Source organism: Oryzias latipes, chromosome 22, assembly GCF_053564925.1.
Source record: "Oryzias latipes strain Hd-rR chromosome 22, Olatipes_Hd-rR_3.1".
In the NCBI taxonomy this organism is placed as follows: Eukaryota; Metazoa; Chordata; class Actinopteri; order Beloniformes; family Adrianichthyidae; genus Oryzias; species Oryzias latipes.
The window spans coordinates 843,220-860,943 of NC_136258.1; the positions used below are offsets into that span (position 1 = coordinate 843,220).

Below are 17,724 nucleotides of genomic sequence, written 5' to 3' on the forward strand. Positions count from 1 at the left end.
ACTATTTTCTAAAAAGGTCAATCTGAGTTAACATTTAAACAAATACATTTAAACAATGATAATAATAAAACAATTTCCTTCACAGGGAGGAATTTGGATTCAGCCCTAGTCTTCACAGATTGATTTCTGCAGATCTTTTGTTTTTATCTACACTGGTACATGATTGTTAAAATCTGCTGGATACCCACTGCTCTTTACTTAGATTTTGAGCTGTCAACCTAGGTAGAATTTCCTTTACCAACATATTTATTGTCTGTTTTTTCCTCAGGTGATGCAGAAATAGCAGCCAGCTTTGCCCGCCAGCTTCTTGCCTTAGGTGCTGATGCCAACCTTCGCTCACGTTGGACAAACATGAGGGCCCTGCATTATGCAGCATATTTTGATGTGCCTGAGCTGATCCGAGTGATTCTGCAGGCATCCCGACCTGGAGGTGAGAACAGGTGCCACAGGATATGGATAATGGAGGGTTGAACCAGCCAATAATAGCTGGGATTCATTGAAGAAGCATTGCCATTTTTACACTAATTTCCAACAGTACCTTGCACAAATGTTTGTCTTGTGGAAATTTGTTTAATTGTGTTATTGCTTAAATGTTCCTGCTAATGCTAAATTGCTAAACCATTTGGTGAAAAAGCTTCAGATATAAAAAAAATCTAGAAATAAAAATACTATGAAGCATAAGTGCAAACTGTAATTAATGTAATCAATTAAAATATCAACATTATCTAAATAAGCTAGTTTAATACGATAAAAAATAGCCCACCTATACTAAAAAAACCTAAAAGAATGCAAAAATTAGCATAAAGAGCTAGCTTGCTCCTGACATTAGCAAAATTAGCTTAAAAAGCTAGTCTATAGCTTACAATACAAGTCAGAGCAAATTCACTTAATAAACTTTAGGAATTCCCAAGTTCCTTATAAAACTCTTAAGAATACTAGAATGTGCCTGAACATATGGAAACAAATGCATTTTTATTTGAATAACTGTTTTAAAAACATATTTAAAAGCATACAAGTACTGACTAAGCATTTAAGGAAAACTAAATGTTGCTTGTGATGGCTAGATTTCTCAGTTCTCTGTTTGAAGCACCTTATAGATCAAACAAAGTTCAGTGTTGGAACTGCATAAAAATTGATAACTGCATAGATGAATATTACGATACATGCACCCTGTGAAAGTCCCAAAAAAATCTGAAAAAGCTACAGATCAAAAGCGACAGCAAATATAGAAAAACTTTATTTTAAATAACTTTGATTTAAAATTGTAACTTCTAGAGTCCAATGGCGCAGCTCAAATTAAAAGTTGAAATGTTGTCGCTATCTCAAAACATTTTGGAAGGACATATATTTAAAAATTGGTTATAAAGTACCATATTTTCACGACTATAAGGCGCACTTAAAAGTCTTAGATTATCTCCAAACTGTAGGGAGCGCCCTATGAGGCGGTGCACTTAATGTGTAGTTGTGAGGCGGTGCACTTAATGTGTAGTTGTGAGGCCCAAATAAGGTGACGTGAAGGTGAAGCTGCCACTTAACTGGCTGCAATAGAAAGCTGTCTGTCTGTGTCCTGCATGTGTCACATCAACTATCAAATTCAGTATGTGAGATGTGAGCAATGGTGTAATGTGCTCACATGTTTACGTAGTAATATCTGTTGGTTTGGCCACACATAAAAACCGTAACAACATGAGCGTCACTTCTCTTCACTGCTACCTAACTCATGGTGTGGGAATCAACACTTGAGTCTTAGGCCGCATTTCCACTGCAGGTCTTGATGCTCACATCCGATTTTCTGACTATATCCGATTTTTTTGACGACCCGCTTACATCATCTTTTAAAAGTGACCCGTATCTGATTTTTGCATTTACACTATACAATGCTGAAACTATCAAACAAAGACTTTCTGAGGACTACGTAGCAGTATTTCCGCCTTCCGCGGACCTCTTTCGGACTTTTGTGATTGCGGTTGTCATGGAGGCAAGGCTGCGAGGGAAGGAGGCGTTGCCTTGGGCGCTGCTGAGGGGATGCACGGGGGAGGAAAAGAAGGAGGGCGGCTCGGATCTCTCTGAGTTTTGAATGAAGTGTTTGCCGACGTGCTGTACTAACAGTTTGATCCAAGTGTTGAACCTTTCCTGCGCGATGACTTCTCTTTTCCAACCTTAGTCAGAAACACACGGGAGATTTCCTCAGGGTTCACTTTCCCGTTCTGAACCCTCAGCCTCCAGAGTGGGTTAAGAAAGACTCCAAAACTTTTGGGGGAGACACCTTCTTTTTAATTTACGGTTCTCCGACACTCCCCCGCTCCGCGCTCACACCCGCTCTCCTCTCCTTAAGTTACACATGCAAGCACGCGCGCGCGCGCTCACACACACACACGGTCCCCATCATACACGCCCCCCAAAGAAAGAAACGGCTTCTAGCCTGTTCCATAGCAACGGTGTCCCGCTTCATTAGTTACCGTTTGCATCTGGACCGGACATAACAGCGGTTTCCAACTACGGTCTGAAGCCTGAGGCTGAAAGAACACACTGACAGCAAATCAGCGCACAAAAGCACTTTAATGAGTCATGTGATCTCAGTTGGTGGTGTCCTGAGTTAATGTCACTGATGTACGACTCGCATTTACTGGGGAATATCCGATTTGTCTGCTTACATGGCACACGCAAATGCAGGTATCCGATTCTTTTCCGATTTATTTCCACATATGAGAGAGGCCTGTATCCGAGAAAAACGGAATCCATGCGCTTTTGTCCTGCTTACACGTTCACCGGTCATATCCGATCTGTGCCAAATGAGAGGAAAAAATCGGAATTGGGTCACTTGAACCATGCAGTGTAAAGGTGGCCTTAGTGGCCATGGGCGGGGCTAAGGCCCATTTCCCCACAACATTGTTTACAAAATGGCTGTTAAACTGCCTGTTTCAACTGCAGCTATCAGTTACGTGGATTAATGGATTTTTAGATGCTGTTTTATGACTGAAAAGTTAAAAAATAAATCAAAACTAACTCGGATTTGGTTCTGGTGCATTTTTTAAACACACTTTGAGTGTTTGTGTGTGTGCTTAAAGCGTCTCTTCGCTAGCGCGTGTGTAGGAAGGAAGCAGAGCTACGGTGTCCCACGCTCGACCGTGAAAAACAAGGACGGTGGTCAGGCGCTGACTGCCAGTGAGTCTGTGAGCGCGCATTTAGTTTGTGTTACCCATTTAGGGACAACAGTAAAAAAAAAGGTTTCCTCTAAAAGAACAGAGACTGGTTCTTTTATTAACCCACTCTGGAGGCTCTGAGGGTGTGAACAGGGCATTAACGTGCTCGCGTCTTAACGCCTGTGCGCCTTTTGTATGTGTCAAAGACGGAAAAATCCCCCGTAACTGAGACTGTGCCCTATAACCCGGTGCACCCCATGGTCGTGAAAATACGGTATTAACTTATTGACCAATTATGAATGGCTTGAAGAGAAAAAGAAAGGGTGAAGGACTAGTTTTTCACTTTAAAGAGCCTATCGATCGGTCATTGCACTAGTTGTACACAAAATTGCGCGTTTAGTTCATGCTAATGTCATCCGGATTTGCCCGTGACATGAATGTCATCTTGCTCATTCATGTGCAATGTCTACAAGCGTGCTGATGCAGAGGAGGGTTGTTTTTTCGTCCACTGAGCAGAAGCAGGGAATACAGAGGCAGAAAAAAAAGAAGGGAATATTTGTTTGAGATAACAGCCGTTTCGTTCGCAACCGAAACATCACAGTTTTGTTCAGTCTGCCTTTCTTGTAGCCATAAATTTCCAAACAAATTCTCTCAAAGTAGGAAAATACATATCCTAAAATCAAAATAATCTTTTCCTGAATTAAAAAAGTGTACAATTTAATCATCTCAGGATACGCTCCCGAATCTATTAAGTGGCAATATTATATAGTGGAAACTTATACAATGCAAAGATAAATATGGCAATTGCGGTGACGAGGAAGAATCGCATCCAGTTGGCGGAGCGCAACGCGTTCAACCCTGCCCACGTTAAGCCACCCCATGGCCTGCATACTGCAGCCAGGCGTAACCAGGGGTAACCAGGGTTTGGTGTGGAGAGCCGTTTAAACAGCAGCAGAGCAGGTTTACTGGGATTGATTAAACTACTTTGGATATCACTCATTCCATTCAAGTACTGTTCCCAATTTAAAAAAATAACCACTCAGCATACAGTGGATGATTAAGCCTGAGTGAAAAATTGGTTTTGGTGAAAACACTATACACAGTAGCCTGTCGCTATCTGCAGACCAATGCACTGAGGCTTCTGGAGGGGTTCTGCCATGTGGTACAGAAGAGCTAAAGCAGTTTTTTGGTTGAAATATGTTGGTTGAAAGATATTTAGTAATGAAATAAATTAAATATTAGCTTGTTAACATGCTGCTTTTTGCTTTACAGAGCCAAATTGCTATGTACTTTCACACAGGAAGCTGGGATCACAGAGTCAGATGACTGACAACAACCACAGACAAAAACTTATAATATTCAGGAATCTTTAACTTTTTAGGACCAGAAGAGAATGTTTTTTGTATTTTTTTTCTTTCTTTTTTTCTGTGATGGGGAGCTTACTGACAGCACTAAGTCAGAGTCAGACACGGTTCCTCTTTTCACAGAGCTGTCTGAATAAAAAAAGTACACAAGGAAAGACGACTTTTTCAAACGTCAATGACTGTTTCTGTAGATGTGTCTGTACAGTTTGACTCTGTCAACATCTTTCATCAAGGCCCTATGTGCTAGAAAGATTCTAGTGGTAATGTCTCAAATGTTTTTTTCTTGACAAATGCGTTACTATAGAGACACAGTTTGGTTTTATATCTCAGTCATTTGAATTTAGACAGATTTTTTGGGGAATTTTAATGCCACCAGTTTGGAACCAGACAACATTAGTAGGGAGTGAGTCAACATTTCTGTGGCAACCACTCTGAGGAGTGAGCATGTTGGAAGTCCACACTCCTATCACATGAAATTGGTCAACTTTTATTCAGGCATCTGATGCTCAATTTAAAACTTGAATAACTTCCAATAAAAGAAATAAATGTCATGAAAGAAATGAGGATGATCAAGAACATGTTAAAAATGGTAGTAGAGGAAAAATAGTAATTCTGACATATACGACTGCGTAATAGCTGCTTATTTCTCTTTAGAAGTCTGGGATTTTGGCTTCCTGGAGCCAGCAGGTATTTCTGGTTTGGAACACAAGGGGGAGGGGGTCACTCGGTCCAGTTCTCATACAGTGGATGGGTAGACCCCACTTTAGTGAAGTGTGTTTGTGATTCTCTCAGCTCTCCTTACTCTGCAGTGTGAACAACAGGGTTTGTAGAGAAGTCACATACTGTTCAGGCTGTGAACATGTTGCTAACTGCTGTTTTCCAGATTCATTAGGTTTCTTCCCTTAGTTATAGCTTTGGTTGCTTCCACCTGTTGCTGAGGAGATGCCAATCTTTTAAAGCTAGAGCTCCTTCTAAGCAATCGGCACTTGCCGTTTTTATCAGTCTTTGATTAACATGTACCAGGGTTTATTGTGTTGTTTAAATACCCATGATCCTTCCTGCTGGACAGCTCTGGTACAGAAAGAGCAACCTCCTTCACACTGACTGCATTCATTTTGCTCCTTAAATGCACTCATGTCTTGACTGGTTATTTTATAAAAATGTTTTGGGAAACAGAATAAAAGTTAATGTATATTATTTACTGCCAAACCTCATTTCAGTGGACTTTTACTAAAGGTAAATAGAAAATGTGTGGTAATATTTAGCAGTCCTGTGTAGCTTGACCTAAAATGTATATTTCTATGTCTGTCAGATATTGATGCCACCTGCAGTGACTTTGATTTTGGCACAGCTTTACACATTGCTGCATCCAACCTGTGTATATCTACTGTCAAGTGTCTGCTGGAGCTGGGAGCCAATCATACTTTTAAAGTGAGTTTCATTTGCCTTAATTTGGTATTCACACATTTATACACTTACTTTTGGATTTGAAAGACTCATCATAGTGGCTCTTTGAAATCCCAAAGTAAGTCATGTTTTTAACACCTTCATGTGGTATTTTTTTGGCGATGGAGGACATGTATAAAGAAAGTTAACCTAGAAATTGCATTTTTGAGTGTTTTTCTTAATTCTAATTGTAGCCAATTAGGAGCAGACAAAAACAATGCTGTTTGAAATGGAGCATATTTGTTTAAAGTACACTGGGTGGGCCACAAGCTTCCTGCTCCACTCCATTATGATGCATCCACTTTTAGATAATAGATTCATGTATGTCTTTGGCTAGCTCCAATATTGCTCGCAACTTTTGTTGCACTTCTAATGTAAGGTTGGGGGGGGGGGGGGGGGGGCAGAGTTGCCTCATGCCAGCAGGCCCAACCACAACTCAGGAGTGAATTTCTGATGAAGTACTGCTACTCTGCAGAAACTATATCCTAGAAAACCACACAGGTTTTTTGGTTTGGGCTAAGAAGGGCCTAATTATTATTAAAAAACCACTAGGAATGATTTTAACCTCTTGATTTTAACCTCTTGATAATTGTCGATGCAGATATCCTTCAAACCACTGCTACTCCAAAATGACCTCAATTTAGCATCTGCATTAAAGCAAAAAGAGAGTTTTTTTTTTTTCCATAGCTGGAAATTAATTTATGTGACAAGGGATTAAAAGGGCTCCAAAGATGATCTGAGTGGGTCTTTAAATAAAAAAGTAAATAATTTAAATGGGATCTTTAGCTGTAAAAATTGTTTTCTGGATAAATTCTTATATAAGAATGTAAAAAATCAAATATTTTTTGATGTTTTAATGTTTTAGGTCAGATAAATGGTAGTGTATTGACAAATAAGAGATTCATTAAAATGACTGGTACATTTCTGCTTTATTTTTTTTCCATTGGTAAACTAAAATCATGGAAATACAGTTAGTCGAATTAAAAAAAAGTTTATTTATTTGGGAAATCAAATCTGAATCTTTTTTGCAACAAAAAAATCTTTATTTTGACTTGGTGATCTGGATTCTTGCCAAGCTTACCAGACATCACTGTTCAAACGTTTTCTTATGCCATTGATTGTACAGGTTTCTGTATTGTGTCAATAAATTATTTTGAATTCTTTTAGAAAACAGAAACACAGAAATGTCTCTATAGAGGGCTGGATTCATGCAAGCCAGAGCATGGAAAAAATGAATTGGAAAGATGAGAAAAACTCCTGAGCAGATTTCAGTTTTAAGTCACATCTTTTTGGCTTTTTCTGCCTTTCCCCAGTTTCTTTGTTTTTATGGAAGCAAAGATTTGTTTGTGCAGCATTCTATTATTTCATACAATAAAATTTACTATGCACAGACCTAGTTGAAAGCGTGTGCTTAAACAGTTTTCTGGTAAAAACAGTTCAGTCCCAGTTGATGTAAATGTCAACAGAGTAAACAGTCTGGCAGAAGTACTTGAATGTTCATTGTGTCACAAAAAAGTGCAGTCTTTGTTGTAAACACACCTTTGAATGCATTCATTTCCCACTGGAGGTCACCAAAGAACCGCGCACAATAATTGTATTTTTTCCTAGTCCAATGATCAGTTCAGAGGCTTGTTTGTTTACTTTTCAGTTTGTTAATGCAGAGCTTGGAGAATATTCTGCCTTTGCTTCGCTCTTAATGCGCTTGGCGTTTTGTAAGCCATGTATTTAGTGCTTTAAAAACAACAGGCATAGATGCTGCCTTTTCTTTTAACCAGAACTTCCCTACCAAGGGAATGTCATTTTCAGTCTACATTATTCTTTTAGGTTTGTGCTGCTGTCAGTGTAGCCCAAAGCATTTAAATGAATCTTATTTGCCTAAAAGTTTCATAAATGCTGTATATAATTTGCCTCTGTGAACTATAGTTTCATCAGAAAGGATCTAGATTACCTAGCTGCTTAGACTTGTTCACTCTTGAACTCACTGATGGAGTTTCATGATGTTATAAAAAACAATAAAAAAGCCTTTTGATCATTATTTTATTTGCAAATGCAGAATCTGCATCACCTTTAGCTTTAAATAAAGCTAAACTGAATTTTGCTTCCAATACCAACAAAGATTTGATCCAAATTATAGTGAATGTTTTCAACCTTGGTTTGCCCTCCTTTATCTATTTAGCTTTCACTCACTTGACTTGCACTGAAATTTCTTGCTACATTTTTTGTCGTATTCTTGTAGAAGTGCTGGTAGTGACACCTGGAGCTGGAGTCGTGGAGTTCAACTGCGTGTTATTCTGAAATGTTGTGGAGGTTTTTTTTTTTGTCTTTTCTCCAAGCAGGTACAACTAACCTTGGATTATCAAGCATCTCTGTGGACTAGTTCCTCGTCATGTTCAGAGCTGAAAAATTCCATTGTATTTTGTGACTTCAAATTTGAAGGCGGTTGGTGTTGCAGTCCTTTTTAGAATGTCTTTTTGTCACATCAAGTTCTTTATTTCAGTGGTCTCCAACCGCTGGGCCGCAGAGCGGTACCAGTCCATGGGACAGTTAGTACCGGGCTGAGGAGAAAAAACACAACCGCACATTTTTTTCTGTTTTATTCTAAATCTGACTCTGAAGGAAGCTTTAGTTTAGAAAACTACTGGATATTCTCCACCACGTTCAAATCATTCTAAACGCATGTCAAGTCACTCGGTCACATGTCTAAAATCTATCAGTTACTTGCTTAAAGCGGCTGCTCCAACCTCTAAATAAAAGCTCCAAGCTAGCAAAGTTGAAAAAAACAACAACATAGTTGTAAAGTTTCTTTTTCAGAAAAGAACTACTGAGGAAACAGAAGAACCTTTGACTTCAGAATAAATTTGCATTTGCATTTAACAGACAAATACCAGGTGTTTTCACTGAAAACATGGATTTATTGCAAGAGTTGTTTTCACATACCATAATAATAATGCATAATATTCAGCAACTGGCTGACTAATGTTAACAGGATGCTGCTAATAAAGTTGCTCAAACAGTGGACTCATGTTTATGATTATATTTAGAAAATACAAGCACTGCTGTGACGTCATCCTAAAGGCTGCCTTGTAGTTCCTTAACATAATTCTCTTATAAACAATACTTAGAAATACAATACTGAGACATAGCAATTCACTGAAATGTGGTCAGATGAATGCAGGCCCATGAAAACAACTTTGATCACATTGCTTTTCACCTTTTTCCTTACAATCTCTATGTCATAAACACTTATCAGGCTGCATGGTGACCCAGTGGGTAGCGAGAAGGCCCCTGGTTCAGGTCCCGGGGGGGGACCAGAAACAGTTCACCAATGGGGGACCTTTCTGTGTGGAGTTTGCATGTTTTGCCCGGGTTTTTTCTAGCTTCCTCCCACGGCTTCTTTGGTTACTCTAAATTGTAGGCTCCAGCAGCCCTGTGACCGCGAAAGGGACAAAACAAGTTTAGAAGGTGACTTAATGAATGAACTTTGTTAAAAATTAAATGTATAAATCAAATACCGGTACATTTATGTTAACTTTCTCTCTGTCAAATGATCAGGATTTTAAAACCAATTCTAAAGCTTAGTTGCCTTCTATGTCCTCTGATGATAGAGTAGGACTTCAGACTGGCACTGTTATCCATCACACAGAGATAAGGCCCATTTGTTTATTGGGAGAAAGTCCCCCACTGTGACTTCACTTTTGAGCCATTTCCGACTCAATGCTGGATCATTTCTGTAGAACTGGTAAAGATTATCGCCTGGGATGTCCCTTTAGTTTCTGTAAACACATGTACTTCACAGCAGGAGAGCCAGAGCTGCTGATGCGTTCGCTCAGCTGGATTACCCGCTCGTGGAGAAGAGTGGATAAGACCTTCTAATGATCAATTTTACATTAATCCCAATAGGGCTACTATTTAAAGTTACTACAGCTTTGTTGGTAAAACTAGTTTTAGAAACAAAAGCAGTTTTTTAGTATTTGAACCCTTTGCCATTTTTCTTTATTTAAAGACCCACTCTAATGAAAATTGAGTTTTTGGTGTTTTTAACATGTTCTTGTGGAATTTTCTTAATGGTGGAGGACATGTATTTAAAAAACTAAGCTCAAAATTGCATTTCTGAGTATTTCGTTATTCAAATTTTTGTGAATCATAAGCAGATGAAAAAACATAAGCATCAAAAATACGCTGGGCGGGACTCAGGTTGGGGCTGTTAACCAACAGGAGAGTGTGTAACAGATGGATGATGGGGTGTGGGGACGGGCTTACTCTGTGCCAACAGTCCCTCCTATGGAGCTGGGCGATATGGCCAAAAAAGAAAGTCGCAGATTTTATGATTCCAAATTCGATTTTCGATTTTAATTGGTTTTTTTTTCTCCCTGCTTTTATTTTCTTTGACAAAAAGGACAAATGATGGAATATATTTGACAAAGACTATTTTATTTTAACATCTCCTTTGGAAATTGGTTCCAACACAAAGTGCAACTAAATACAAGCTGTTAAAATGTTTGTAGATCAACGCTGCAGATGTTTGTGAGCCACTGCTAGCTTGAGTTCTGATAAAGAGAAATACTATACGCACTAAGCAGAGCGTTTTTGGTAGCAACAGCCTTGAAACGGATTTTTCTGTGTGTTATTTGAAAGTCAAAACCCCAGTGACCAAAATCTAATTTCTGACTTGCCAGCCAAGTTGGCTGGCAGAAAAAAAAAATCTTCCAACCAAATGTTTCTATTATTTGCAAAGAAAAAACATAGATGTAATTTAAAAAAACATGTTAAATGCAAACAGAGAGAAAAATTTACAACATAATGAAAAGAATCCAATGAAAACAACAGTTTTTTTCTAATCAATCTTTACTTTCTGCTTTTGGCGTTTTCACACCATCTATAGAGTGTTTTTTCAGTCACAATGAGTTGTTTGTGTTGTTTGTTTGAAAAAGAGTCAGATGAGAAGAGTCAAAAATGTAAAGTCAAATTCAAACCTGCTGAGAAAACAAAAACAGATTTAAAAAGGGAAGCAGATTCCCAGAAAAAACCCTCCTCTCCAAATTCTGCCTCTAATTGATTCATTTTTACATGAAATCAGAACAAAAACAAACTAAAAACATGATAATATTTTGGATTATTGACAATAAAGATGCATCGCTTTCACAAGGGGGGGCGGCTTTTTTCAGGACAACATCAGCTCTATAATGTTACTAATATTTTAATTTTAATGGCATAATAGTGCCATAATGTTAATGGAAATGTTTTTTTAATCATATTTATAAAATACAGTTTTTATAAATGTAAAATATTTTGTTGCATTCATCTGCCACGTCATAAAGTCCGATCCGTGAAAATATAGTCTGACTTTAAACCGGCCCGTGATCACATGTAGGTGACACAGGGATCAGCCCGTTAGCATAGCATTTAGCATCATTTGTCTCCAAATCACTGCTTATTAAATTGTTCTGTTGCTGTTGTAAGTCCAACAGGTTTATCTTCCTGTTCTTTCTGGGTCCTACTCTCTTTTTCAAACAGAACCTTTTTTTTTTGCTCCTGATTCAGAACAATTTGAATGAAAAACCTCAGGAATGAAATTTTAAAGCCTAAATTTGTTCATATATATTCTCATCATCAGAAATTGTCACAAGAACATATTAAAAGCTCCACTGATTGTCATCATTACATTAACATAGCTTTTTCAGGGTTTTCACCATCTTTTACAGTCATAATATCAATCAATGCTACAACTCTCAAAAAAGTTGCTTGGACTTAAAAATACGAATTTCCACACATTTATTAACAGATCTGTTTTTCATTTCGAACTTTATTCTTATTGTTTTCTAACATTCAGCTGGTTCACTACATTATTCTTTTTCTTTAGATCATGTTAAAGTAATGGTTTCTGGATTCTGCTACTGTCCCAACCAACAGAATGAGAAGGGTCAGTGTCCTGTGGATGTGGTGCCTGACCCCCTTGACATGCCTTTGGAGATGGCTGATGCTGCTGCCGTGGCCAAGGAGCTCCGGGTTCTGCTAAGACGGACTTTACCCAGACCCAGCTCCCCCCTCCCCTTCATCATTCAGCCCCAATCCATCCCTGCTCTCTCCGATAAGGCCAAGATGCAGCTGGCCTCCATGGGAATTCGAATGGGTGATCGTGTAGTGATAGCTGGACAGAAGGTACGTGGGGTTTCACTGATTAGATGAACATTTGGATTTTATGTTTTTCTGCAACGGCTTAAAGAGAGGGCTGGGTGTCCAGAAACGGTGGTCCCCAAACTACGGCCCGCCCAGACCCCTGAACAATATCAGGGACGCATGTTTTTTTATTCATTCATTCATTCATTTATTTATTTATTTATTTATTTATTTATTTATTTATTTATTTATTTATTTATTTATTTATTTATTTATTTATTTATTTATTTATTTATTCAGTCTTGCCACACAATCAAGAGCCACATAGAACATGACATTTTATCCTCTCCTTCTACACCAGGAGTGTCAAACTCATTTTGGTTCGGGGGCCACATTTAACCCGTCTGATCTCAAGTGGGCCGGACCGGTAACATAAAAGCAAAATAACAGCTTTGTTTTAGTTTTTTACTCAGTTGGAACAAATGCCTCAATCAACATAGTAGCCTAATCACTTGGGGCCAATGGATCTCAAATAAAATTAATTTCAATAAAAAAAAAGTTGGTCTATTTAATTTTATAAAGACTGAATATTTTACATATGACACTGAACCAATCCAGAAACTTTTCTTAATGGTGAGTCTCTTAGTGGTGCTGAATGTCATATTCTTTGAGCACTGCGATGTTGATGACATAAAAAGCATTTGGGGTTTGCATTCAGCTTCGTGAAAGAAAGAAAAAACTCTGTCCATTTTTCCTGGAAAGCTCTTCACTCCACTTCACATTTTGGTCATTAGGGTGTCGCTAATGTTCATCCTTATAGCAAGATAACAGCGGTAAGGCTCATTGGGAACCAAGGTGCATCCTACCCAGACGCAGAGCTGTTATGTTTCGCTTTTGGCACATGCAGAGATATGCTGTTTCAACTGTTTTTCCTTTCCTTTGCTCCCCCTAGTGGCGGAATTGCGCATTTCGGTTATTTCTTTGAAAAATCATAACTCGCCACAGGAATGGACTAGAAACTTGCTTTCTTTTTTAATCATCCTTATGAGTTTTACTCTTCATGTGTGGGCCGGATTAAATCACCTGGCGGGCCGGATAAGGCCCGCGGGCCGTATGTTTGACACCCCTACATTCAGTGCCCCTATCCAACCACCCCCTCCCCCCAAACCCCCTGTCAAATAGAACAGTTGAAAAGTTGGAGACCCCTGTCCTACAACAACTAATGGTTGTTCCTCTGCAGTGACAAAGTCCAGCAAATGTTTCTGTTTAGTCACTGAAAGGAATTTTATGTGAAGCTCAAAATATTCATTTGGTAGGAAGGGGCAGATTTACGACAGAGTTTTAGGGTCAGTTTACAAAAAAATCTTTTTTTTAATACAATTTTTTTTTTTATATTTACAAGAAAACAGGCTGACAGACGAGGTAAGACAGGAATCTCCCTGGACAATGATGTTTGCGGATGACATCGTAATTTGCAGTGAGAGTAGAGAGCAGGTGGAGGAACAGCTAGAGAGGTGGAGGTTTGCTCTGGAAAGAAGAGGCATGAAGGTCAGTCGTAGTAAGACAGAATACATGTGTCTGAACGAGAGGGATCAAGGTAGAAGCGTTAGGTTACAGGGGGCTGAGGTGAAGAAGGTGCAGGAGTTTAAGTACTTGGGGTCAACAGTTCAGTGTGATGGAGAGTGTGGAAAAGAGGTGAAGAGGCGAGTGCAGGCAGGTTGGAGCGGTTGGAGGAAAGTGTCAGGAGTGTTGTGTGACAGAAGAGTGCCAGCAAGACTCAAAGGAAAGGTGTACAAGACACTGGTGAGACCAGCTCTGCCCTATGGGTTAGAGACGGTAGCAGTGAGACAGAGACAAGAGGGTGAGATGGAGGTAGCGGAGATGAAGATGTTGAGGTTCTCCTTAGGAGTGACCAGGTTAGACAGGATAAGGAACGAGTACATCAGAGGGACGGCTCATGTTGCCTGTGTTAGCGACAAAGTCAGAGAAGCCAGACTGAGATGGTTTGGACATGTTCAGAGGAGGGACAGTGGATTTATTGGTAGAAGGATGTTGGAGATGGAGCTGCCTGGCCCGAGGGCAAGAGGAAGGCCAAAGAGGAGATATATGGATGTCTTAACAGAGGACATGAAGTTGGCTAATGTTAGGGTAGAAGATGTCCATGATAGAGTGAGGTGGAAAAGGATGATTCGCTGTGGCGACCCCTGATGGGAAAAGCCGAAAGAGAAAGAAGAAAGAAGACAAGAAAAAAAATGTATTACGAGATATTAAGTCGAGATAAAACTCGTACATTTACGAGAAAAAAGTCATAGATTAATGAGGAAGAAACACAAGTTTTCCGTTTATCAGAGCCTAGCTTGAAGATGAAATATGTGGAGTCATTTGTGAAGCTTTATTTCTGGATAGGTTTAAAAAACAAAGAGATTCTGAACCTTTTGGCGACTCAAAATCAGATTATTGTCAGTGGAGCAGGCTTTCCAGGGTTCAGTGTCGGTAAAGGAGAGTTTCATATGTAAAATAAGGAGCTCAGAGACACGATTGGGTCTAGAGGACCGCTGCATAGAGCTATGACGGTGTGGAATTTTTGATCACCGCGGTGATGAACCAGCAGGGGCGCAGTTAACCAAATGAATACAATAACAACGCAGTATTCTTTATTAACAAATAACAGTAACAACTAACTACTACCAATCTAACCAATGAACTGACTCTATAGGTGTTGTAGAATGACTGTGTGTGTGTGTGTGTGTGTCGGCGCGCTGCGTGTGTAGGAGGAAGGAGCACGTGTGTTGGGGGTGTGTGTTGATTCTTCTACTCTCTAGCTGCACGCGTGTTTCACCTGTGCTCTCTGGTACAGACATCTTCTCAGAATATTATTTATTGCCCAGTAATAAAGGAGACTGCAGACACTGTCACCTTTCTGGAAGCCATGAAGTCTGACACCCATGAAGAACACAGGGTGTGTGTGTGTAAGTAGAGGGACCTCTAAGAGGGAGTGAGAGCTGCGCAACGCAAGAGGTGAGAGGCGCGGCGCAGGAAGTGAAGGAGAACATTAATAAAAGGTTTTCCCCAGAAACCTTTGAAGTCTGAACACATGACTAGCAGAAAAAGCAGATTATCAACAAAGATGAATGTGTTTAATGTGTTTATTATAGTTCTAATCACGCACTGTATGCAGGACTTAGGTGATGCGGTCATCATCACATCCCTACCGCTGCAGCCTTTATTCTCCTTTTCATTCACTCACCCAGAGGTTCATTTGTCACCTTACGTCCTGAACCTGTCATCCCAACACCAATGCGGAAGTAAACAGTGTTGCATACGCCCCCTCCTCCATGAAACGTCCCGTTTCAACATAAAACAACAAAGAGGAATGAAAATGTAAGACTTAAAATCTTGTCATTTTACTTTTCTTTTTTTTTTTGGTGGCCCTAAAACTCCGTTGTACAGAACAGCTAAAATTCTCTTCCAAGATTATTTCTCCTATTTCATCTATTACATTCTGCTTATTTGCTTTTTGGCGGAACTTTCCTTATTTAGTTTATTATTAGCCGATTCACTAGACCAGAGCATGCTGCATTAATCCTCAGTGTAACTGTGGACATAAAACATTTTAGTGTCTACACTTTCTATCGCTGTGCAGGAGAAAGTAGGTGGAGCCTAACAAATAAGTTAAGAAAACACAAATGCTGAAATTGTAAATAAAAGCCTGCGTGTAGGTTCAAAGTCCATTTGCATCCATTGTGCAATTGTTGATTTGAGTAAAAAAAAGTCATCATTTTGATCTTAGACATTTCCTATTTTAGAAGTACACCAATCAATCTCATTATTTAAACATTTGTTCTTCGTTATTTATGCAAGTTTCATCTTTCAAGTGTCTCACTATAAATTCTGCACAGCATCCAGTGTGAACTAAAGGGATTTTATTGATCCCCATCATTCATTAAACGTATTTAATGCTTCAGACTGACAAAATTTTGATTTGTTACAGTGGGGCAAACATATATTTGGCAGTGATCTGAGCAAGGATTTAGCTCCAATAAACAAGCAAAAAAGAAGTCCCTCACAAAGCTATGACTTCTTTAGGAAGCTCTTCTATCCTTCACTAATTACTTGTATTAATGGCACCTGTTTGAACTGTTTATCTGTATAAAAGACACGCTTAGACAGTCAGACTGCTACCTCTCCACCAGAACCAAGACCAAAGAGCTGTCTAAGGACACCAGGGACAAGACTAGGCTGAACCAATCTGCAATAAGCTAGCAGTTTGATGAGCTGACATTAACCACTGAAGCAATTATTAGAAAATGGAACAAATACAAGATCACTGACAATCTCCCTCCATTTAGAGGTCCATGGAAGGTCTCACCTGGTGAAATAAATGACCTGAGAACAGTGAGAAAGCAGCCCAGAATGACATGGGGGGGGGGGCACTGTGCAATATTTTATTTGTGTTTAAGAGCAAAGAGCAGGTTTCCAAACTTTCCTCCTGAAGCTGTCCAGTTATTCCTGAGATCTTCATATTTAGAGCTACACCTATTGCTCTTTCCTAATATTTGCGCTTATTTGGGGTCAAAATGTTTTTTTTCCCGTTCTTAACTTGTGGTTATTATCAGGTTCTACAAAGAGGATCCCAACAAAACTTCTCGGCTGCAGAAAGGAGATGTTTAGTTTCTCTTCCATTAACAAAAATGAAGTCTCTGAGATTTGCAGGCATTTCCCTTACAGAATAGGATTCTCTTTAGACTAAAGTGAGAAGTCACTTTCTTTTCAGCTTAGAAATTGTTCCCGGCTGTGAATGAAAGGGAAAGGCCGTCCTCCAGTGACTGATTACTGTAAGCGTCAAAGTGCTCTGTATGCTTATGCTGTAGCACGGTCAACAAAACAATCAACGTATGCAGAAATTCAATGTAATGTGTTTAGAAGGAACTTTTTGGGGAAAAACACTTCTAGTGGTTCTCTAGTCTGTATTTAGTCAGACCTCTTTTTCTAAAATGGATTTCATTTCAGTAGCTTGGAAAGGACAAACGTATCAAAACTTTTCACTTTTTGTTTTTTTCCATTTTCAAACTTACAATGCAGTATTTTATTTTAGCTTTTCACTTTTTTTCTGTGACTATTTGATGGTTTTTTTGGGTCTGTTTTTTCTGTGCTTTGCAGCTTGCTGAATCATGCACAAAAAAATAATTAAATATCTTTACTACGTGTCTTAACTCTATGTTGATTGATTTAAACTAGTAATGTTTCAGGTTTCTATGACACAAATTCAAAGATTTCCAGACACAATTTTAATAACAACATTCTGATGCTTTTGTCCCTTTTGTTTGTTTGAGTCTGTTACTCTTGTTACTAAGAGTGTGCTGCCTTTCTTATTGTTTTGTTGCTTTCTAGTTGTATGGAAATATATATTTATTACGTTTTTTGCTGCAAATCATTCTCATTTTTTTTTTGCAGTTCTTCACATTTTTGGTAGAAAGCCTTTCTGTGATCCTTTGTTGTGTATTCAGGTTGGAACGCTGCGTTTCTGCGGCAGCACCGAGTTCTCCGGAGGTCTCTGGGCCGGGGTGGAGCTGGACAAAGCGGAGGGAAAGAACAATGGCGCTGTTGCCGGTGTTCAGTATTTCACCTGCCGCATGAAACACGGCAAGTCTGAT

The 17,724-nt window shown here is 39.1% G+C and overlaps 1 protein-coding gene across 5 annotated transcripts in view; it reads left to right on the forward strand.

Annotated features, from left to right (window-relative positions):
• LOC101171960 (CAP-Gly domain-containing linker protein 4) overlaps positions 1-17,724 on the forward strand; it is a 55,642-nt gene that overhangs the window by 11,707 nt on the left and 26,211 nt on the right. For all 5 annotated transcript variants that reach the window (XR_013653101.1, XM_023951820.2, XM_078940531.1 and 2 more), the window contains 4 exons: positions 269-430; positions 5,820-5,938; positions 11,864-12,112; positions 17,578-17,713. Coding sequence is in view for 4 of the 5 variants with exons in the window: in XM_023951820.2 (XP_023807588.1) it covers positions 269-430; positions 5,820-5,938; positions 11,864-12,112; positions 17,578-17,713 (666 nt within the window). In the remaining variant the exon portion in view is untranslated. The remainder of the gene's footprint in view (positions 1-268; positions 431-5,819; positions 5,939-11,863; positions 12,113-17,577; positions 17,714-17,724) is intronic.